This window comes from Nelumbo nucifera, chromosome 3 (assembly GCF_055504915.1).
Source record: "Nelumbo nucifera cultivar China Antique chromosome 3, China Antique-T2T, whole genome shotgun sequence".
Lineage (NCBI taxonomy): Eukaryota > Viridiplantae > Streptophyta > Magnoliopsida > Proteales > Nelumbonaceae > Nelumbo > Nelumbo nucifera.
The window spans coordinates 104674741-104699434 of record NC_142651.1 but is presented as its reverse complement, the minus strand read 5'-3'; the positions used below and the strand labels follow the sequence as shown (position 1 = coordinate 104699434).

The 24694-nt window shown below is 37.8% G+C and overlaps 1 protein-coding gene and 1 pseudogene across 4 annotated transcripts in view; one reads left to right on the top strand and one right to left on the bottom strand.

Moving 5' to 3' along the window:
• Positions 1-3637: 3637 nt before the first annotated feature.
• On the top strand, positions 3638-6978 carry LOC148801801 (uncharacterized; annotated as a pseudogene).
• A 2075-nt stretch (positions 6979-9053) lies between these two features.
• The window catches only part of LOC104598883 (phospholipase D zeta 1), a 47304-nt gene continuing 31663 nt past the window's right edge, over positions 9054-24694 (bottom strand). For 3 of the 4 annotated variants that reach the window (XM_088901020.1, XM_010261158.3, XM_088901022.1), the window contains 8 exons: positions 20599-20709; positions 12452-12598; positions 12174-12371; positions 11983-12084; positions 11653-11784; positions 11450-11515; positions 9625-9686; positions 9054-9534 (listed from right to left, as the gene is read on the bottom strand). In XM_088901020.1, the coding sequence (XP_088757146.1) occupies positions 9285-9534; positions 9625-9686; positions 11450-11515; positions 11653-11784; positions 11983-12084; positions 12174-12371; positions 12452-12598; positions 20599-20709 (1068 nt within the window). In that variant the 3' untranslated portion in view covers positions 9054-9284. The remainder of the gene's footprint in view (positions 9535-9624; positions 9687-11449; positions 11516-11652; positions 11785-11982; positions 12085-12173; positions 12372-12451; positions 12599-20598; positions 20710-24694) is intronic. The other variant, XM_088901021.1, reaches the window with a different exon arrangement.

The window sequence follows — 24694 nt, the reverse complement described above, 5'->3', positions numbered from 1 at the left end:
ATATAATGCAGATGAAATTTATAATTTAAAATTGATGTGAAAGCAAAACTATTTTCTTATTTAAATGGTGGGTCAATGATCCAACTTTTCAGAGAAATTCATGATGTTATAATTAAATAATAAATATTTAAAAAAAGATAGAACGCAAAAAATAAAAAAAGTATAGAGTTTTGTCAAAGACATTTTAGAACATTTCTAATGTTATAATATAATCATCATATTAAATAAAAATAATTGTTAAAATAAAAATTATTTTTATTTAAGACAAAAATGGAATACAAAATTTAGTAATAATAATAATAATAATAATAATAATAATAATAATAATAATTGTTATTGTAATTTAAAATTTCTGTTGGTGTACATTTAGTATAAGTATTTAAGTTTATTTTTAACCATATTATTACTTTTATTAATTTTCAATTTCTATCCTAACTATGATATATCTAAAACTCAAGTAATTAATATGAAAAAAAAAATTCATACGTGTGCAACACACGTACTTAATTACTAGTAAATTAATATGTAAATACTAATTTATCCATTCTCATGGTAACGTGGCATTCTCAAAAATTCTCTCAACAGCATAAACTGTTGGCCCCAACAGCCTATGCCTATTGGCCGTTAGGGCTGTTCATAAGAATGTCCAACCCAACCAAACCGACCAACCAAGACCGACCCAACCCGAGTCGACCGGGTTTTCATCAGTACCGGTCGATTTCGGGTTGGGAAAATATATAAACCGATATATTGGGTCGGTTTCGGTTTTCTTGTGTGAAAACCGAAACCAACCCGACCCGAACCGAATTAGTCTTCTACTAGTTCGGTAGTTCCTAGTTTGAGTAGTTTCCTACTTAACTATAACTAGCCTTCTACTAGAACTAGAAGGCCCATTAGGCAATTACAATTAGAATAGGCAATCTATCATAGTTTCTAACTTTCTATAATCTTTTACACCAAATAGGCAACCCATTAGGCAATTACAATTAGAATTCAATTAGGTGTCATTTTGTACAGGAGCAAAACCGAAACCGACCCAACCCGACTCAAACCGACCAGGTCGGTTTGGCCTATCAGTGGGTCGATTTCGGTTGGGAAAACCCAATAAACCGACCCAACCCGACTCGTGAACACCCCTATCGGTCGTATGGAAATGCGTGCACCACATCGGGTCAAAAAAAAAAAAACCGAATTTTCTTGCTACCAAGTCCATCTTCAGCTTCTCATTCTTAGATTTGCCGGAATTCTGGTTAATTCATAAGACCATGAGCATTGAATTTAAAAGGAAAAGAAAAGAAGTGAAATGCCAGATCAATATATGATTTTGCATTTATATCAGTATTATTACCATGCAGTGGTGCATCAATCGATAGGGCTTCCGGGTGAAATTGAAATAGCCGAAAGAATTTATACTGAGTTTATGGTCCCTTTCGCCCTCGAATTTGACAGTTTCTTTATTATCACATCAACATTATCTTTTCTACAATAAATAAACTGTTCCCTTTTATTCAAATAATTGGAATTTTCCGGCTACTAGAGTTGACTAAATCAATTTTTGCTGGCTACTAGAGGTCTAACTAGTTTAACTCAGGACCTAGTCAATCATATACTGTAGGAAAATGAAAGTGGAAATGGAATCAGATGAGGTATCACACCCCTTTACCTTTACCTTCAATTATTGGTTAGAACAAGTTCACCAATAAATTGATAGATGGAACCCATTCAAAAGTTGAAATCGTTCAAACTTCAAACATTGGGTGTCAGTTTTCAGCATGAGACGACAATGGAAACCAGCTCCACAGAGAATGGCTGTTTTTGGTTTGAAAGAAAAGGAAGGGAAATTAAGTCAATTAAGGAAAGAGGTTCCCGTTTTTTTATTGCCAACAAAATAAAAGAGAGTGAAAGATACTGAATGAAAGAATATCTTTATTTATTTATTTTTTGAGTAGCAAGAAAACAATGAAAAATCTTTAAAAAATAGTTCCTTAGGCCAATCCAAACGCTTGTTTTGCGATCTTTTTCAAAGCAAAATTGGATTCGACTATGATACCAAAAATACATAATATCCAATGGAACTAATGATAATTTTCTACGCCAGTAATGGCTCATGCCACAGCCAACTGAACAGCCATCGCTTTTGGATAATACTTTCCCATCAATAAGTGCTACCCCCAAAGGTTGTATAACCCCACGGGGCTAAAAAAAGGGAAATTCTCACTCTTTCTCTCTCTCTTTTATAATGCCCGTTGATTGGTGAGGCATAACTGCGCAAGTAAAATAGAATATATCAACTGGTGGTCACTTCCAGGCAGCGAAAAGGGGGGGTTATAGACTTATAGTATCTCTCATATGCAACAAATTTGTTGTCTAATGGCTATCCAATAAATCCATATTTTCAATTTGAATGCTGTGTTCTTGTATAAGGACTAAGGAATGATTTCATTGGAATTAGTGTAGTGGAATTAGAAAACTTGGAAGATTAAACAAGGAAATTTCATATATAAAAATGGTAATTAATTTGAAATTATGATGATACGCTCAAGTTATCTAACAAGAGGGAGGAGGATCTAGAATAAGGAGAAGAAAGAGAGAGTTTGTTTGTAGAAAAGCTAATGCCAATTCCATTCATTCAGACTATATTTATAGCTTTATTGTGCTACAAACTAGGAATAGAAATAGGAACTACTGCCCCTTAATCTTAAGAGCTTATAAAAAAAAAAAAACAGAATGCACTTATCTAGGAAACAGAATGCATTTATCTAGGAACAGAATTGAAGACTTATCTAATGCACTTATCTAGGAAACGAATGCACTTATCTAGGAACAGAATTGAAGACTTATCTATTCTAACAGAATTAAAACTGAATGGCTAAGGCTTATCCCAACTAAGAGCTAGCATGACCGGGTCTTCTGCTGCTATCCACTTTGACCGGATCTTCGGCTACTGTGCGCCTAGTGCATGCATGCACATGCACGTATCATATGAATACTCGGTTGTTCTCTTCTTTGTAAGCTCCCGGAAACAGGAAGTATACTTGCATAATCTTCAACATAGATAACAAAATATCCACCATTATTTTACCTGGTGTAACCAGGACACCCTGTTCTCTCGCCAGAAACCAGCAAATGTAAGTTGGTAATATTCTATAGATAGACTCTATTTTGCCCATTTCTCCCTGATGAGGGCAGATTTGGCCATCCGCTGACATTATGACATGCGGTATATTAGAATATTTGGACAGACACCCTAGCATTATGAGGGCGATGATTTGCCTTAGCCAAAATGATGGAAACCTAGTTGCCAACCTACTGGAGACCCAATTGACGATCTACCTTCGCCAACCTAATGGAGCCCCAGCTGGCGACCTCATACATAACTTGGGCACCTCGGCAAGGCAGCTAGGAGCACCTCGTCTGGGGCCGACCTGTGGTACCTCATTGTTACCGGTCCAAGGGACCTCGGTGCGAGGAGTGACCTCCCTCGAGGGCTTGTTGACTCGACTGAGGTCCAGGTGGCGACCCACGAGATGTGCTCACCGACCTCTGTGTGTGCATCCCGTCACTCTCGGATCTTCCAAAAGTCAGCTCCTGCACCGAATGCTTCGGAGAAAATCGAACAAGGCACAAAGCCTAGTCTATGTGCACCATTACCTCCGAGGACTTCGGACCGGCCAGCCACGTTTTCACGGAGATCTTGGACGTGGTGCATGAAGCCCACGCCAAACAATGCCTATATAAAGGTCTTATTTCCAGCCTCAGAAGGTATGCACGATTTAGCTCTCAAAACTCTCTCACTTACAAGCAATCAACTCGCTATTACTTACCATTTACTAACTTAAGCATCAAAGTGCCCACACCGAGTAAAGTACCCCGAATTCTCTGATTTACTTGTTTTATAGTTCGATCGGCCACATGACAGTCCGACGTCCGAGCTACCTTCTAGCTAGGAGAGTACAGGTTGTGCATCATCACTCCCCGTCTACAATTGCAAGAAAGATTTCTAGTGAACATGATTGTGAATTGCCAAGTCACCCAAAAGAACATCCGAATCGGATTTCCTACCCATGACTTTCTACTCACACTCTACCCGCCATGAATTAAACCCACACATCGCCATATTGTAGCATGAGATGTACGGATGTAGTGTACTGTGGGTGAGTAGGGCGATGGTAGAGAAAGTGAATAGGAAATCCGTGTTCAAAAACATCTCTTGTATGAATCATAAGTTCCACTGAAACAATTTAGGCAACTTAGTAGCATGTCATAAACCATTGTTTGGAATTCACTTGACAAGGAAGAAAGAGCTATTTTAATGCACATGGATCATCGACTCACTCCAAATCGTGTTCTTTTCATTCCACATTTTTTGGATGTGCTTAGTAGGGGTGTTCACATTAAATATCAAACCAGCCAAATCAACTAAAGCGGCCCGGCCTAATTCGAATTGGTCAGTTTAAGTAATTACTAATTAGTTTCTAGCTTGTATATTAAATATTGATATATTTTATTTATGTTTTGTTTGAACTTTGAAAAAAATTGGTTATTTATGATAAAAATTAAAAACATAAATCAATATAAATATAATACAATGGTATAATATTTAATTCAATTTTGTATAAATTTAAATATTTATATTGACAAAAATATTCAATTTTTCATAAAAAAAGGGAAAATTCCCGATAGGTACCCTGTACTTTAGGCCGGGTGCCAATTTATCCGAACTTTAAAACGCGACAATTTACTATCCGAACTTTCAATTTGTGACAACCTAATACCTAGTGTTAATTCATTGTCAATCAAAACCATCATGTGATATCAGGTGCAGTTTAAACATTTTTGTAATACCAAAACTAATCTTTATGAAAAGATTCAGACTGTTTTACCCTTTTCCCTTCCTATTTTCCTAATCCCCTTTCTCTTCGATATGGGTTGAAGAAATGAGAGAGGAGAGGAGACTTAACTCAACTCAGACCGTTTTAGTCGACGTTAACTCCCGCTCTTCATTCCAAGCATGCTTCACTCAATTCCGACCGTTTATTGACGAAACAAAGGTATAAGGTAACCCCATTCCATCCCATTCTCTTTGAAGAAACAACAAGTGAGACTGGATTGTTCACGTGAACGGCGTAGAAATTCTCTCTTGCTTTCTCCAAAGTCCGAATCCCTCTTTTGGAACCAGCAGTCATGAATGATAGACTGTGAAGCTGCTCAAAGTACCACATTTTCTGGTCTAAACTCCTTTGCGGAATTGAACATAACTCAGAAGGAAGGAAGTAGTCCAAGAAGTGAAAATTGGAAATGAAACTAGGAGGCGGCAGAAGACTAGCACTGACGACGGGAATCACCCCAGGTATCGTGGAGTGAGGATGCGTAGTTGGGGCAAATGGGTGTCGAAAATCCGTGAGCCAAGAAAGAAATCAAGAATCTGGCTTGGGAGTTGGGACATTCCCCACTCCAGAGATGGCCGCCCGAGCCCATGATGTTGCTGCACTTGCTATCAAAGGCAATTCAGCTTTCCTCAATTTCCCTGAGCTGGTTCATGAGCTTCCCCGTAGCTTCCCCGTCCGGCCAGCTTATCGCACAAAGACATCCATGCCGCTGCTGCCAAAGCAGCCGCAGCCACATTCAACAAGCAACCAGCAAGTTGCAAAGTTGAAACCGAAGACCAAGGCAAGCAGAGCCAACCAGAATTTCCAATTTCTCATTCTCCAACTTTCACCATCACGTCGGATGACACCGAGGAGAATTCTCATCAATGTTTCCGTCCATAGACGAAGACGCACTGTTCGACCTGCCTGATCTAGTCCTCGACCACAACACTACTCCAAACATATTCTTCTCTTCATCTTTGGTGTCGCTTGCAACCAACTTCATCACGTACAGATTGAAGGAACAGCAAATGACCACGCACCAACTCCTCCAAACCCCGATGGAACTCCGCACAAGCATCGTTGCTCTCCTGCTTCTGTTGCCGCGGCCCAAAATCAAGAAACCAGAAAACAAGAAGCTTTGCTCTTCCTCTACGCAACCAATGGCAAATGACCACACATCAACTCCTCCAAACCCCGTTGGAACTCCGCACGAACATCGTTGCTCTCTTGCTTTGCTGCGGCCCAAAATCAGAAAACCAGAAGCTATGTTCTTCCTCCATGCAACCAACGGCAAATGACCACGCATCAACTCCTCCAAACCCCGCTGGAACTCCACACGACCATCGTTGCTCTCTTGCTTCTTGCCGCGGCCCAAAATCAGAAAACAAGAAAACAAGAAGCTCTGCTCTTCCACCACGCAACCAATGGCAAATGACCACGCATCAACTCCTCCAAACCCCGCTGGAACTCCACACGAGCATCGTTGCTCTCCTGCTTCTGTTGCCGCGCCCCCAAAATCAGAAAACCAGAAACTCTTCTCTTCCACCACGCAACCAACGGCAAATGACCACACATCAACTCCTCCAAATCCCGCTGGAACTCCGCACGAGCATCATTGCTCTCCTGCTTCTGTTGCCGCGGCCCAAAATAAAAAAACCAGAAAACCAGAAGCTCTGCTCTCCTCCGCGCAATAAAAAAACCAGAAGCCCTAACTTTACAGGACATTCTACATCAAGATTTTCTTCAGGTCAGTGATTATAAATAGAGAAAATTCCGGCGTCGCATTCAAGTGTTGATCTCAATTTTTTCCGGCGTCGCATTCGCTTAACATCACAGGCGTGAGAAATTGATATTTTTTTGAATTTAAGGTAACAGAGGCGGTGAACAGTGGTTCCCGCTTGCAAAGAAGGGATTATAGTTGGTGTCATTTTTTTCATTTAAAAAATTGATTCATGCATCGCTCAAAACCGCAGGTTGGTAATTATGTCTTTTTGTATTTTGGCGGCAATTATGTCTTTTTTTATTTTGGCTGATCGGTGTCATTTTTATTTTGATCTTGCAAATTGAAAGTTTGGATATTAGATTGTCGCATTTTAAAGTTTAGGTACTAAATTGACACTCGGCCTAAAGTATAGAGTATCTATCGAGAATTTTCTCTAAAAAAACTAATTGATTTACAATTAAATAAAATAACTCAAACCGATCAATCCGACCTGTAAACACCTTTAATGCATGCTCAGGTAATTAGTATGACTGGTGCCGTTGGGATTCATGTGAAGCAAAAAGTTGAAAGCATCCATTTTCATGTATACTCCCGCTAAGCCAAAAGTTTGACGGTAAAAGAGGGGGAGGGGGGAGGAATAATGTTCTCGTATCGTATCGATACTTAGAAACAGTTGATACATTTTTTTTTAGTTTTTCGGGAAGCTTATAAGATATTTTTTATTATTAAAAAAAATAGGGGTCCGAAACACTTGAAAATAAGTGTTTCAGACCGTATCTTTTTCAAAAGATATGATACGATACATCCCATATCGAGCATATCGTATCGATACTTTGAACCGTGCCCCCGAGACCATCCTACTTGTCATAGAGGCCCCTCAACTGTGAAGAAATTGGGCTTAGGAAGACTACATAGGTTGAGAAGCATTGGTTAGTTATAAGGTTTTTTTTTTTTTTGAGAGGCATATGAAAAAAAGTAGGTTTAAAAGAAGAGTTCGACTATGATACTAGAAAGGCATCATATATGAAAAAACTGAGTTGTGGCCAATCAACCGGTATTATAAACTTGTTAATCAATCAGATGGTATTTATCAAAATTTACAAGTGGGCTTTGATTGGTGAAAGCTCTTTTAGTACCATATCTTTCCGGTATCATAGATTTTTCCTTAAAAGAAACAACCAGAGGAAACAAAGAAACACCCATCTCCAAATGCTACACCAATTAATTGAAGGAAAAATTCATTAGTGCCCTGTCCTTTGGGCCTAGTGCCACTTTGGCCCCCGAACTTTAAAATGCAACAATTCAGTCTCCGAACTTTCAAAACGTGTCAATCTAGTACCTACTGTTAACCAGCTGTTAACTAGTCGTTAAATTGCCTTTGAAAAAGACAAATGCCCTTTGAGTGATCTAGTTTTCTTTATCAACCATCCAAATGTTGACAAAAAATTAACAATCCCAAATAAGCCAAATCTTTGTTTCTTTTATTCAAGAAAGTTGGGAGGGTCCAAAATGCCCATTAAGACGTGACCCCAACTTTCTTGAATAGAAGAAGCAAATATTTGGATTGTTACTTTTTTGTCAACGTTAGGATGGTTGATAATGAAAATTAGATAACACTCAAAGGGCATCTGTCTTTTTCAAATGCCACTTAACAGCTAGTTAACAGTAGGTATTAGATTGAAACATTTTGAAAGTTCAGGGGCTAATCGCAAATTTTCCCTTAATTGAAATTATCAAAAGCTTTGTTTTTTTAACAACTTCAAATATTTGCTAAAAAATAATTTTTTAAATCAAGTGGTGTCCATAGAAGGACGGCAGATTCGGTCCTCACAATATAACCATTCTCACAACACTTTCAGCTATGCATTAGGAACATTTCCATACTTAATCTTTTTTATTCATGGGAGATATTTCCAATACACGACTGAAAAAGGCTGTAAGAACGGTGTGAACACAATTTTGTGGGCACCAAATCCAATTTCCCATGGAAGGAGTTTTTTTTCTTTTTTTTTTTTTGGCAAACCGAAGAATTTATATGTCAGTGTAATGCTTAGTGCCTAGATGGGAATTTATTTTGCATAACTTTAGGGCTCATTGTGTTACGATCCAGTTGTCTTATGTTGATAGTATGGGATGCTAATATGACGTATCCCACATCGGTAGAATGAGATGCTGTTGTGGGGTATATATGTGCTCGAGTTCCCTCTCTCTAACAGTTAGCTTTTAGGGATGAGTTCTCCTAAGACTGAATTAACCAGTGACATGATACGATCGGAATGATGGTGCACCACACTTAAGTTCATCTAAAAAATAAAGAAGAAAATTTGAAACTTTCATATCACATTCCGGACAAAGTGGTAAGAAGAAATGCTTCTCCCCTCCAAATGGTCACTATCAGCCCTTATTACGCAGGCACGACCAAACTGATAAAGCCATCTATCATCAAGTTTCTACCAAGATTTTCTTGATTCTAACTTACATGGAGTTTCTTTATTTCTTTTTCTTTTTTTTTTTACTGTTTTTTCCTTTTCGTTTTTCTTTCTTCCCTTTCCTTTTGATTTTCTCAGGTTTCTGTACTTTAAATACAAGAATACTGAAGACCCACCCCTTCATGGCGTGGATATTAGAATACATTGTCATGACTACATGGCTATACATTTCCCTGTTCCTGTCCTTCACGAAGGCCAAACTCAATGAAAGACTTGAGGAGATGCATAATATTCACTCTCATTGAACACTGGTCTTAAATCTTCTTTACACATGAATTCTAAGGGGAAAGAAACAAGGTGCCCACGCACCGACTCTAATCTCTCCATGGGATCAGTGTTTTTAATATCTCCATTTTGATAAGACTCTAGCTTCTCTGGGGCTATCCCTAAATCAATGGTAGTATGCCCTAGCTTTTCTTTCCAATAAAACATGCTTTGTCTGAGTGCAACCCTGCATGTGAGAATATCATACTAATAAAAACATGAGAGCACACAAATGAGAACAAAAGTGAGAAAAAAACTTAGTCTCATGGTATCATACCTAGAATGTATAAGGTCATTAGGGATGCATGCAAAGACATCTTGGTATATCATGGTATTCGTCTGCCAAACAGATTCAATGAAACTTAGTTGTCATGAAGAAATGAATTGCATGCATTAAGATAGTATTGATAACAATAGAACATAAAAAATTTCACTTATTTTGTTCATGCCTGTATTCATTTCTTTTGTTCTTTTTTTTTGGAGGGAGCACAAGATACAAATAGATCATAGTAGTGATCACCAAAATATTATCTTTTATAAAAAATATATCTTCAAACAAAAGTTCCTATTTGGTCCTGGAATGACTCTTTCTTCCTTCACATTCTTTTTAAAAGGAGGGAAGGAAAATGATATTAATAACAACAGATTGCTCTTTTTACTTTTTCTCCATTAATATTAATAAACCCAAGGGAAAGTGTAGGGAGGAAAATTTATCTTCAGAAAAAACATAAGTTCCTGTTTGGTCCTGAAACAGCCCTCTTTTCTTCCCTCCCTCTCTTTACTAGAAGTTTATCCTAGGAAGACCTCAAAGGACTTGCATGATATTATGACCCAAGTGAACAGTAATTACTGCCTCAATGAACATGAGCACAGGTGGTATGCATACCTGTGAATAATGTGGAGTTGTTGACAAGTATTGTATTTAAAGAATAGAAGTTCATCCCTATGCATGATTGAGAAAAGTACAACGTCAAACATTGCTCATAGTCCAGGCTATTGAACACACTTGGGCTAGTGTCAAGTGTCAACAGGTATTCATGGTTTTCAGGAATTCTACAGACATGACTTCATGACTTTAGGGAAGTTCTAATGCTGTTGCATCATCATTGAACCAATCCATAAGTTGTTTTGGTCATCTGAAAGAACACTTGAGAGGACCATGAACCATGAAGAGGTACCATTCTGGGACTGTAGTAAACCAAAAGGTAGTTTAAAATGTGAAAGTGCCAGATTGAAGAAAGAACGAAACATTGACTAACACCTAATTAAAGCAAAATAATCTCTCATGTAGTCTTGCTCTAAGGGATCCCTTGCATATTTAAAGTGGAATTCATGCTTGGGATTATACATAACCTTGTATCATCATTCTTTGTGAAAGTTACTGATGGAGGCCCATCCCAAGGCCCATCTCACTCCTAGGGCGGCAGCTCCTAGGATAAGGCCAAGAGTCCAAGATAAGCCAAGAAAGGATAATTCAAGATCCATCAAGACTCTTCCAGGACTCCAAGACTTATCAAGACTCTTCCAAGATTAGCAAGAATTCAAGACTCCAATCAAGATCCAACAAAGACTCCAAGAAGCATCAAGAAATCCAAGACTCCCAGATTCATGCATAAGGAGAACCAGGGAGATCGGACGGTGGAAGATCAAGCCCAAGAATTCCAAGAGGATTCGACCTTATCAAGACAGCCCAAGAAGATCAAGATCAAGATCAAGACTCATGTTCTTTCCTAGTTCTTTTACAATTCCCAAATGTAATATAAATACTGCTATTTTCCCAAAGTTATTCATCAATTTCATACTTCAGATTTCAGAATTTCTTCAAGTTCTCTTCTTCCTATTTTCGCCACCTTTTCTCTCTCCTAGAGAAATTGTGTTATTCACTAGGTGCTAGCGAACGCCCGGTGCTTGCATAGCCAGCTCCGGTTCTCATTGCTTCCACGCTGCGTCAGTTACGGATGATTGTATACATTCTATCTCACTTTTTCATCAAGTCAAAATTTCAGGAAAAAGACCATCATATTTAGAACCTACTTATCTCATATCTTGCAAGCAGTTTTCAACTGTTCTATTCAACCAAAATCCTAGGACGTCCAACTTACTTTTGCAGTTTCCATCCAAATATGTTTGTATGTTTCATCAACCACCGGATCCCTGATTTGATTGATCTGAAAGAATTAAGAGCATGTCTTATTGACAAAATACACACTATTTTAAGAACTTCGAAAGCAGCTGGAAGTTACAGAGTGCAATTAAGAATAGAATAAAATCCTCCCTATGTGAATATTTGGTGGCAGTGACAAACCTCTCCTGCACGAAGACCAAGATGTTCAGACCAGAGGGAGAGACGAAGACTAAGAGAAAATTTTCCAGCCTTCCAAGGCTTTCCATCCATATATGAATCTAAAAAATCTTTATCTTCAACAAGTACACCAATCTGAAATGGTAACATTCATGTAATGAAATTAGATACTCCAGAAATGGAAAGAGAAGCCAAAAATTTTTGAAAAACATATCAATTGCTTAATAGGATTCGGTAACAGATTCTGAATACAAGTGAACATGTTCTAACACATTACAGTGCAGAGTGGACGAATATGATCGTGGGAGAGCCATAAGACATAAAATTATATACCTCAGAGTCTCTTGATCCAAGCAAACTCCTATCATTTATATTAGCTGATCCAATCAAAGTCACACGGTCATCAATTATCATTAACTTGCTGTGCACATACACCTGTAAGAAACAGAAAGTACATTACTCACAGGGAAGAAAAAGAAAATGCATATAAATAGGAGAGGTGCTTCTGATGGAAGGAATTTCACCTGACTGGTTGCCACAGGGCCACCATCATGAAGCCTACCATAAGCTCTTAAACCACAGAAAGAGATGTAATCATGTGCTTTTGGACCAATTAGGTCATAAAGATTATGCAATATTGAGTGTTGCCCTCTGCAAATGGTTCGATGCTGCCAATGCATTATAGCTCTTACAGATGCTGCACCACCATCATCCAGGCCACCCTACCAAATTTGAAATTCAAGATGGAATATAAGAGAGAAGTTTCTCTAATAAGAATCGATGTATGGGAAAGAATTAATACCTGGAAACCAGGTAAGAGTGGTATGACAATAATAACTCTGAAACATTTCTGTTCTTTATATGCCCGCATTATGCGCCTGTATAATGATTCTAAAACACGATTCCGTATTATCTCATCTCCTGAAAGACCTGATATGAAAAATTGATTCTGCAAACAATTCCCAGAATGTAACAGGACATTGTTAATATGAACTGTAGAATGAAGGGAAGATATTCAATGTTCAGGCATTGATTCAGAAGGATCATATTCAACAATTGATTACAACCCTGCAGCTTAAAACCAAAGATATCGAACAAAATATCCTGACCATAAATAAACACATATTGTGATATTTTGTTAATTACTAGTGTTAAAATAATGTGCAAAAAAAATTATCAAAGGAAAGTGCATATTACATTGATAAAAAAAAAAGAATTTATCACATTTTCTCCGACATTTTACTTTGGAAGAGATGGGAAAGAAATGTTGTTAAAAAACAAAAGGGAAACCAAAGGGATTATAAAAATGAACTCAGATTTATGGTGGTAAACAAGATGAATTCAAACTTCAGAAGACTTCCAAAATACCAATGAGCTCTGATAAGTCTATTCAAACTAAGGAGAAATTAAGAAAAAAGTTCTCTCATTGTTAACTTTACATGATAGCATTTAACATTGCCTATCCTTGCTGCGATATACATCATTGTTTACAGCCACACCTAGCAGAATGATTTTTTCCCATCCTTAGAGAGAAATAGGTGCAGACTGCAGAGGATATTTCATTCTTAACTGAAATAACATAACAAAGGGCCAGACTGCTTTTGCATTATTCAAATTGAAACGCATTTCTTTTTCAAAAAAAAAAAAAGTATCCTTTCTTTCAGCCAGATCCTATCAGTTTATCACCATTGCCATCATCATCATCATCATAACCATCTAAACTTGACACAAATCTAGTGCAGCCCAATGCAAACATACATCTTTTTGTGTTTTGAAGTGGTATCCAGGCTTAAAATATGCTTCCCAAATAGTTTCAGTCAATCTATGGTGTCAGTTCAGGGAGATCAAGGATCTGGTTGTGGGACGACTTGACAGGTTCCAGTGACATTAGAAATCAGCTTATCTACCCAAAAGGGGAATCTAAAGTCAACCAGATGTGCTCTATATTATATAACATTATTAACTTTCTTGGTTCACCATTTTGACATCCATTTCAACTAGGTTGGTGAAGATTGATGACTTCTTCATAGCAACTCTTGATTTTTATTAGATGAATGGTTTACGTACAAGCATGCCAAGCATCCTCATTTTAGGCTGGTTATTACCACTTAGTAGGGGCTGGCACTCCTAATTTAGATAGGACAAGGGTAGAAGTAGTAAGAAATGAAGTAAGCGCCAATAATTTAACCACGGATATTGCATTAAACAGAATGGACTGGAAAAACACGATTCGTGTAGCCGGCCCCATATAGTTGTGATAAGGCTTGGATGATGATGCGACAAGGTGTTTGCTGATCTATGAATTCAAGACAATTCAATTTCTGTTTCATTAAATCCCTTATTTCTTGAATGTGTTCTAACAGCGCTATGATCCTCAATTGGTTTCTTGGAACCAGCTCACTACCACTCCTGAGTCACCTTTCACAATCACTGAACTAGTTGAGAGATCTTGCTACCTGCAGCCCCTGTACCACCACAAGCAACTGAACTCTTATGGAATTCCCATGGCCTATAGGCCTTGAGTACATGGCTAAAGATAGATCCATGGGAATCTTTAAAAACCCTTCCAATACCTGATGGTCCTAGTTTGCCTAAACTACACCCATCAAAACATTGTTTAATTGGACTAGAAATAGGTACCATTGTCAAGAGACCATGTGCCAAGGTAGAGAATGATAAAGGGTGTCTTGTGTTAAAAGGACAAGCAAAAAGGAGAGTTCTGTAGAGTAGAGGTGAGCGAGTGAATTCTGAATTTAGAAAAAACACCAAAATCCGTAAATTCCGTCTATTCTTCTCTGTTTTTGCATCATTTTCCTTTTGTTTCTTTTGACTTCCCTTCATAACACCAATGGATTTGCTGAAGAAGACGCCACCAATTGTTAATTTCTAAGATCATCCAAAGAGAATGGCTCAAACAACTTATAAGTTCTAATCCAATGTGCCACCTTTATTGAAATACTTGCAATGATTACTTCTTTAGACTATGCAGTACCATTGAAGATTTTGCCATTCCTTTCTTCCCAAGTAGTCCAAAATTCTGCCTTTAAACACCACTACATAATCTTCCCTTTCTTCCTTGGTAAGATAAAGAAAGAGACTTTGAAAAGATTAGCCACCTCATTAGGAGCATCCCACCTGCACCCAAAGAGAGTAAAGAACCACTACTAAACACTATCAACAGACAAGTAGGAGATTAGTAGGTGATTGTAGATTCTCTACTGCCTTACAAAGAACATAGGTATCAGAAGATAAACACCAAAAAGGTCTTCTCTTCTGCAGAGTTTTGCATATGTTAATATTAGAGTGACAAACCTTACAGCAGAACGCCCTAACTTTGGATGGAACTATGATGCTCCAAATTCCTTTCATCAGAAAGGGATGAAATATAATAAGATGAGGGGAGGGAGCTTCAAACAAGCAGACACACAAAAAAGGCCATGAGAAGAGGCCATCCAACTTCTACTATCAGATTTAGTATTAAGGATCACGACTTGATATGGAAACAAGCAAGGTAAATGCAATACTTTGAGTGAACAAAATTGTACCGAACTGAAAACCACAAAATATACCAGATTATCATAGGTTTCAGAACTGAACCTAATGTAGAACTACTCTTGGAACTGTTTTACTACAGTGGTGATGACATAAAGATGGCCTCTGGTGCGGACACACAGTGATAGAGGGATTGGAAAGCACCCAACGGGTTGATTCCTCAAAACCCTAGCTGGGTTTGAGCTACAACTCAAATAAAAGAGAAAGAAGCAAGTCTCCCCCAGAAACAACTCCCTTCTCTTTTATATGACTCAATGGCTTGCTGAAAAGCCAACTAAAATATTTAGACATAAACCCCTAGAATGTCCCTCCTTCACAAATAGCTCCATAAGAACAAAAAGCAACTTCAAACAACCCCCAAACGACAACTTTAGTTACAAAAACACCAAAGGGACTAAAACCTAACAGAAGTGCACCCAACTGCCCCTAATGAGAATCTAAATTATAAAACAACGAAAATACCCCTGGACCCAAATTGACTACAAAAATACCCAAAACAACTATTAGGGATCCTACTACCAAAAAAAATCATAGGACACTTACATCTCTTTTTTTGTGCTCATCATTCCTTCTAGGAGATTGACTTCATGTGAGCAAAATATTTAGCAGCCTTACACATCCATTCGTCCATAATATGTTCCTCAACATTCCAACTTGCATCAGCTTTGCCTTCTCTTTGAGTCACCTCTTCATTTTCATTTGAAAGAATGTTATTGATGGCCTCAATTGCACTCCCTCTTTCCTCAGTGTGATCTTCTTTCTCCAATGTGGGTCCTTTCTCTTCATAATTTATGCTTTCACCTTGAAAGCTATGGGTAGTTATTTGATCTTCAATATATGCAGTATCATGGTTCTTCACAACCACAATATCTTCCTGAATTGTTGTCTTTTTTGTTTTTGTGATTGTCATATGATTTTGATCTTCAACCACTGGTTCAAAGGCCCATTTCTTACTTGAATCAACTTCTCTCGGGTTTTTCTCTTCTTTTGAGGTTACCTTTCCCATAACTTCTGACCAATGTTTTAAAACGCGGAGGCGTGACGCGAGGCGTTCCACTACCTAGAGGCGTGAGGCGTAGTTCAGAATGCAAGAGGCGTAAGCCTCCTCAAGAGGAGGGGGGTTAGGAGGAGGAAGGGGAGGAGGATGAAGAGGAAGGGGGGATCTCATTTTTTCTTTATTTTTAATAAAACTCTTTTATATTAAGAAGAATAAAGATGCATAACATTAGTTGAAAGGGGGGGGGGGTCTAGTCGAAGCGGAGACGAGCAAGCGAAGCAAGATCGGCCTAACTCAGGAAAACAAAATGGGCTGCATCGAAAAGGGGGCGGGGGATCTGGGGGGTGAACCCCCCCAGCCGAAGGGACAAGGGGCAAACCACTTTCTTTCCCCTTATCTTTTCTTCCCTTCCCTTTCTTTTCTTTTCCTTTCCTTTCCTTTTCTTCTTTTTTCTTTTTTTTTTTCTGTCTTTTTATATAAGATGTGCATGAGGTGCATGAGGCATACACCTCTAGCACGCTTCATGAAAAAAACGCATGAGGTAAACACCTCTTGCACCTGAGGCGTACGACTCAGAGGTGTCAGCACCTCTGACATCCAATTCTAATATTGTACTAGTTGCTCCTACTAGCTTTTTGGACTTTGTTATATTTTGTTCATCCTCACCTTCATGCAGTTGGATATTTCTATTTTTAGTATAAATTTCACATTTGATACCATATCCTGATGTGTCCTTGCCATATCTGAGCAACATAGCTTTTTTTGTCCTCTTGAGTAATATAGCTTAGAACTGTCATTTTTCACTTCAATTTGTCTCTCAATTTCTTTTATTTTCCTTTTTGTCGTTTTAGTTTGTAATGGTTTCTTTTGGATCTATTACAGATTTAGCCTTTATTAATAATTTCTTTTGAATCTTGTATAGGTTTGGCGATCTAGAAACCATTTTTTGTTGGAATGTCTAGAATGTTATATGGTCAGAGAGACTGTTTATGGAATAAAATGGCATGGATGAAATAATGGATTTTGTTGTTGTACATGAACTTTGTTGTGGGCCTCCCACTTGGAGCCAAATACAACTCAAAAGAGTTTTGGATTCCAGTGATGGAAAGATTTAATAGAAGGCTGGCAGGTTGGAAGAGGCAGCATCTCTCTAAGGGTGGAAAGGTCACTTTAATTAACAGTCTACTATCCAATTTACCAATCTATTATTTTTCTTTGTATTCAGCTCCTGCCTAGGTGATGCAATCACTAGAGAAAATCCATAGAGGTGGGATGGAGTAGATGGAAAAAAGCACAAGCATCTTGCGGCCTGGAACTAGATTTGTGTGCCAAAGTCACATGGAGGGCTGTGTACCTGATTCCTTGAAGCATTAAACAAAGCTCTTTTGGAATGGTGGCTTTGGAGATATGGATCTGAAAAGGAAGCTCTTTGGAGGAAGTTAATTTTTGGAAAATATGGGGATGAAAATCAAAGCTGGTCCACAGGTGAGGTTCATGCTTCCTATGGGGTTAGCATTTGGTAAGGTATAACTCAATCAGCCCTTCTAGAGCAACATCTTGTTCAAGCCAGGAAATGGAGAACAGATTGCTTTCTAGAAAATTCCACGGCTGTGTACTCAGCCCCTCAATGAACTCTTCCTTTCTCTGTACCTGCTAGCTCAGAAAAAGAAAACATAAATTAGAGATTATTATGAGGTCTTGAGTAATCAGGTGTCAAGGGGTCCACAGTTTAGAAACCTCAATGACTGGAAACCCTTGGATTTCTTGAAGTTGTAAGACATGTTGCAGCAGTTCTCAAATTGACCCTACAAGGTAGGATAGAATGTGGTGGACCTTGGAGCCTTCGGGCAGATTTTCAGTTAAATCATTTTTCAAATCTTTAGCTCCCAGCTTGGCTGATCCTGTCCCTTGGTCATGCCTTTGGAGGGATTGGACATTGATAATCAGTGTGCCTTATGCCAATCAGAAATTGAAGGCATATCTCACATATTGGCGTGGTGCCCAGTCTCTTACCAAATTACTGCCATTTCTTGCAGCTTTTCAGGGTAGTCATGGTCATGCAAGGGGACCTGACTTCTCTGAATGCGGCCTGACAATCTAAGGTATTCAGTAGCAGGGGAAGGAAATAATGGCAGCCAGTTCCTGGGGCCTTGTATTGGCATATATGGCTGGAGTGTAATAGCAGAATTGGGACAGAATTTACAGAACCAGAGCAATTGATTCGGAAGATTAAGAGGTGCTTGGCCGAATCGTCAGGTGTCCAGAAGGAGTTCAAAGGCATGAAAAGAAAGCACTTCCTAAACCCATGGGAGAGGATTCTTTTTTGCTGATTTTGTAAATGAGTGAATAGTGATCAGACTAAGCAGGATACCTTTTGTATAGCTGTATAGCTCTATACAATCACATCTTATATTTAATTTGAGGGAATCTCTCCCTCCTGTTTAGTAATATAATACAATGCGCTTTATCTTTCAAAAAATGCCATTATATTAAGAACATTTTTCATAAGAAGCTAATTGGAATTTTTACCCTTTATATTTTTTGATAAACAAATATTTTTTCCATTAATAATGCTTCTTTGCATATAGGCAATAGGCTGGTATCAGCAAAAGGCTAAAGTAAGTTTGCTTACATAAAAAGTAGGAATTTATTAAGATTATTTTTTCATATATTAATAAAAAATACTAATAAATTTCTTTTAGACCACTCAACTACAACCCCCTGGATTTTAAAAACATGGCAGGGTCAATGAAACCCATCTGTGTCCAAGGCAGTCTGACTGGGTTTTCAGTATTTTTGGAACCTGGCGATTTCCAGACTAAAGAGGCCCAGGTCATGGGTCAAACAATCTGATTGTCTGGGCCAGGTTGCATGTGGTTGTGGTTGTGATAGTAACGAAGTTAAGAAAGGGAACTTCCTCTTTTTCTTCTCAAAAGAAGCTCATCTCATGATGGGTGACAGCAATAGACTGTGTTTGTAGAATGCTTTCTCTAACAGTTTCTGGAACTTAAGGGCTATTTCTTATGATCTTTATGAGGTTTCCTCATAAAACTCCTTGGCAAGGAATAAATGAATTCTTTTTCCTTGTTAATAAGTAGAATAAAATGGAAGTGTTGGGGCAAGGAGAGTATATCTTTCAAACTTACGAGGAATTTGACTTTACTCAAAATTAAGGTCTTATCACTGAAAATTCCCCATATTATTCCCCCACTAAAAAAATCATCTTTTTCTTACCAAGCCTATTTTATTTTTTCTTTTTTCTTTCTGTTAGAATGTGACTTTGGATAAGATTACTAAGGCTGAGAATTTGATTAATTGGGAAAAATGACTGCATTCTGTGAAAGGAGGGAGAAGAAAGAGACAATCATCTCATGATCCATTAGTCCCTATCTTGGAAGCTTTGAAGCAATTCCAACAGATTTGGCATGCCATGGGTTATGTTGGTCTCTATTCAGGATGAAAACTGGAACAGGATTTTAGACCCGAATGTCAGGCTATTCTGAAGCATCCTACCGTTTTCTCTATGTTAAGTCATTTGGAGATAGCTCCAAAAGACCTTCTATTGGAAATTGTCAATGATGAAATGCTCTCTCAACAATGGCATTCTGTTCTAATGCAATTTCACAATGTAAATCTGTATAACTTCTTTCCATTGTCACGCCAACTTTATGAAAGAATATTTTGATTTTGTATACCCCAGTTGAAAGTTGTCATGTCTCTTTGATGTGTGCTATCCTCACTATATTAAATAGGTGGTTTTACTTATTAGTAAAGAGCTTCAAACTTGATGTGGCTCTAGTTTCAACGAAGTTATATGAATGAGTGATGAGTTAGGATAATCTTCAACCAGTTTGCCAAATTATGTAGTCGTGCAATTGTTTTCTGCAAGTTAAGGCTACTTAAAATTCTTTTCTGCTTCTTACAGAGAATGCTTTTAACAATCACTGTAGTAGGTATCGTTCAATATATGTGCACATCAGTCTCATGAACATTCACCATGTAGGTGAATTAATGTTCACTGGACATATTTAAACTAATTAAATTTTATATCCTTAATATATGTATAAAGATGGTAGTCTACATCTTACAAGGGGCAAGAGGGTGTAAAATAAGCACTTGGGTAATTTTTATAATTATCGCAAACACTTCATGGAGAGAAATACAGCCTTACAAGGGGAAAATTCATCTAATACATTGGAAGTATTCAATTGATTGGATTGGACAAAAAGGTCCAGTTAAAGATTATCATTGTACCATATATGTTTTGGAAGTTCAAACAAAATATATATCATGAATCATTCTATTCTGATTATGAAAAATTAGTATTAAATTAAAGATTGATTGATACTAATAGCATGTAAAATGAAAAGTAGGAACTAATTTTATGAAGATTTTTTTACCTCGATGTAGATAAAATATTCTGCTTTCTCGATAAGAGAACAATAAGCATTATGAATACTCTCTTCAGTTTGACTTGTTCCAGCAGACCACTGGCCAACACTTCTAATAACCTACACATAAGAGGTCATTAAAGATGGATATATAACATACAGTTTAAGAGGAACAATGGAAAAATAGAAATTGATCACAAAAAAAAAAGCATTAATATTGATAACATGAAGAGAATCAAGGTATATTTAAGATAGTTTCCTGATAAAACCAAATAAATCACAAAGAAGATAAAGAATCTATATATTTTTGAGTAAATATTTCTTGCTCCAATGCATGTTTTGTGGTTGCCTGATGCTCACCTACTATGCAAGGTTCAAAATGTCAGAAATGCCTTCTGATTCGTACCAAATTTACCAATTTTTTAACAACTCAAATTCACTAAAGATAAAAAATAGAACTGTATGGCCAGAAACATCCTCTTAGATGAGGAGAAAAACATATAAAAGACCCCCACAACCTACAGATAAATTTATTGTGCTTAATTTATCTGTAGAAATTCAAAAGTTATATTTGGAGATATATTACCAATGTATTGCTGATTAATCGATTATACGAAGTTCAGAAATACTGCTAGTAGGGTTTGGACAATTGTCAAAAAAAAAGGCCACTACCCAATGTTGGTCTGAGCTATCTTTGGTCTTAGGAGGGGTAAACTGGATTCTGTCCTACAATTTGACATTTAACATTTTTTGCAAAATTATCAATTTTCAGAAAATTTTGACAATATTTAAATGAAGATCACAAAATGGAAAATTCTGGAAAATGTTTCTTAAGCTTGAAAATCAACTCTTTTTTTGGGGAAATTTGTTTTAGGTTTATGGATTTAGGCCAAGAGCCAACAACACCCTTGAGCGATGACTCTCTTGCAGACTTGCAGTAAAATTCAGCAATTTATAAAGAAATCTGCATCTGAAGTGAATTTCGGCCTTAGGTTTAATGTTCATTATTATCAGTAAAATAGGGCAGAAAATATGGAGGAAGAAGAGAAGAGAAAGGGAAGAGAGAAAGAGAGAAGAGAGAGAATAGAGGGAAACTACTACTCTGGTGGCGCTATTTCTCATTAATATATATAGGACAACAAAAATAAAAAGTAAAAAGACATTTGTGTCCTTGCGGCACATACTACGTTAAGCATTAACTATTCTAACACTCCCCCTCAAGTTGGGATATAGATGTCAATCATGCCCAACTTGTCACACAAATCATTGTGCCACAAGTAATGGAGGCCCTTAGTGAAGATATCTGCAAGTTGTTCTTCTGAGCTAACATAGGGAGTGCAGTGCACACTTCTCCACTCACAAGTTTCTCCCTAATATAATGCTTGTCTATTTCAATGTGTTTTGTCCTTTCATGAAGAACTGGGCTGGCTACAATGTTGATAGCAGCTTTGTTGTCACAATAAAGTGGCATGGGTCTGTCAACAGCAAAGCCTAATTCGCCCAATAGATTCTTTATCCACATGATTTCAGCAACTCCATGGGACATAGCTTTGTACTCTGTTTCAACACTGGACCTGGATACCATGCCTTTTTTCTGCTTTACCAGGTGACTAAGTTTGCTCCCACAAAAGTACAATATCTATTGGTAGATTTTCTATCATCTACAGCCCCTACCCAGTCAGCATCAGTATACACTTCAACTTTCAAATGCCCATGCTTCTAGAATAACAAACCAACTCCTGGAAACTTCTTGAGATACGTAAGAATCCTTTCGGCAGCTTCAAAATGTGTAGTCTTGGGATTATGCATAAACTGACTAGGGACACCCACAACATAAGCAATGTCAGGTCTGGTCATAGATAGATATAGAAGTCTCCCTACAAGTCTCTGGAACTCTCACCAAATCGGTGATTAGGATCAATTGGTGAATCAATTGGCTTCACTCCTAGCTTAATTGTGTCCTCTAATAGATCTAGGACATATTTCCTTTGAGAAATAAAGATGCCTTTCTATGAGAAGGCAACATCAATCCCAAGGAAATAGCACAAGGGAGCCAGATCTTTTACCTCAAACTAAGTGGTTAAGAATTCCTTCAGCTTTTGTATTTTAGTTTTACAATCACCTATGACCACTATGTCATCAACATACACAATTAGAGCAACAATTTTCCCTTTTTCTTTCTTTACAAACAATGTATGATCTGACTGACATTGTTTAAAACCCATCTGCTACACAGCCAAATGGAGCCTACTGAACCAAGCCTGAGGTGACCACTTTAACCCATATAATGATTTTTTTAACTTACACACCTTCTACTCACTACCTTTGGCACAAAAACTAGGGAGGCTGAGTCATGTACACCTCTAAATCATCATTTAAGAATGCATTTTTAATATCCAGTTGGTGAAGATCCCAGTCATAATTAGCTACAAGAGAAAGGAGGATCCAGATAAAGTTCATCTTGGCTACTAGAGCAAAGGTCTCCGCATAGTCCACTCCATACACCTGAGTAAATCCCTTTACCACCGATCTGGCTTTGTACCTTTCCACTATATGATCGGCCCTATGCTTCATAGTGAACACCCACTTACATCCCATTGGTTCTTTTCCTTTGGGAATATCAACCAACTCCCAGGTGGCATTTTTGTCCAAGGCATTAATTTCTTCCTTCATTGCATTTGTCCATTTAGGTGTGGATAAAGAAAGCTTCTACCCACATTCTTAGGGATAGAAATGTTGTTAATGGAGGTAAGAAACATAGGAAATGAAGGTGAAACATGATCATAGGAAACAAAGTGAGAGATAGGATGATTGTAGTACAAGATCTAACACCCTTTCTCTTGGCAATAGGAACATCTAAATCATCAACAACAAGAGGGCTAGGCATATCAATAGGAACAAGAGTACCGAGCTAAGGAGGACCTGCCTCTAGAGAGTCTGATGATGTTAGTAGCATAGTTTCAGGCTCTAAGGTTCTTGAACTCTGCTGGCCCTTGCGATGACGATGAAAGACATGGAATGGGGGAGGATCAGGAAAAGGAGAAAGATAAACCTGAATGTGTTTCTCCTCAACTCCAATCTCCCCCTGAGGAGAAATAGGGAAGAAATGTTCATTTTTAAAGAAGATGCATCCATGGAGACATAATGCTTGCGGGAATCAGGATTAAAGCATTAATTGCCCTTTTGAGACAAAGGGTAACCCAAAAAGACACATGGGATAGCATAAGGATCAAGTTTACCACGAGTAGAAGCCAAGTCATGAATGAAACAATGACATCCGAAGAGACGCATTAGAATAGAAAGCAAGGGGGCCTTAGGGAGCAAAAGTTGATGTGGGGCCTTATACTCTAGCAACTGAGAGGGTATACAGTTGATAAGATATGTAGCACACATAACAACATCCATCCAGAAATGTTTGGGGACATGCATATGTAATAATAATCCATGAGCGACCTCAAGAAGGTAGCGCTTTTTTCTCTTAGCCACACCATTTTGTTGAGGTGTTCTAGCACAAGAACTTCAGTGAAGAGACCCACACGAAGCAAAGAACTCTGTGAGATCACTGTGAAAGTATTCCTTTCTGTTGTCTAATTGGAAATATGAATCTCAATCTAGAACTAAGTAAACACCATCTATTGAAAATCTTTTATAATCTTAACACTTCACTTCTAGATCACAAGAGGAGGGAAAAAAGGTTACTAAACAGTTCAAGGAATGAGTAATGCTACTAATGGAAAAGAAATTAATAGGCAATTTTGGAACATGCAATACTTTTGAAATGGTAAGGCCGAAAGGAAGAGAAATGATTCCTTGGTCGGCTATGGTGGAAAATGACCCATTAGCCAGTCTCACCTTATCTCTCCTAGAAAGGAGGTTATATGCTTGAAACAAATTTAACTTACCAGTCATGTGATTTGAGGCCCTAGAGTCAATTATCCAAGGAGATTCAAAGGTATGAGATGATACATGTAAGGTTGTGGCAAAGTTACCTGAAGTAGACGCAAATGAAGTAAACGAAGTAGGGCCAAAATCCACCTGGAGAAGTGACCTACCATAAAGCTCCAAATGGTCACAGAAAGAATTGATTATCTCTTCCTTAGGATCA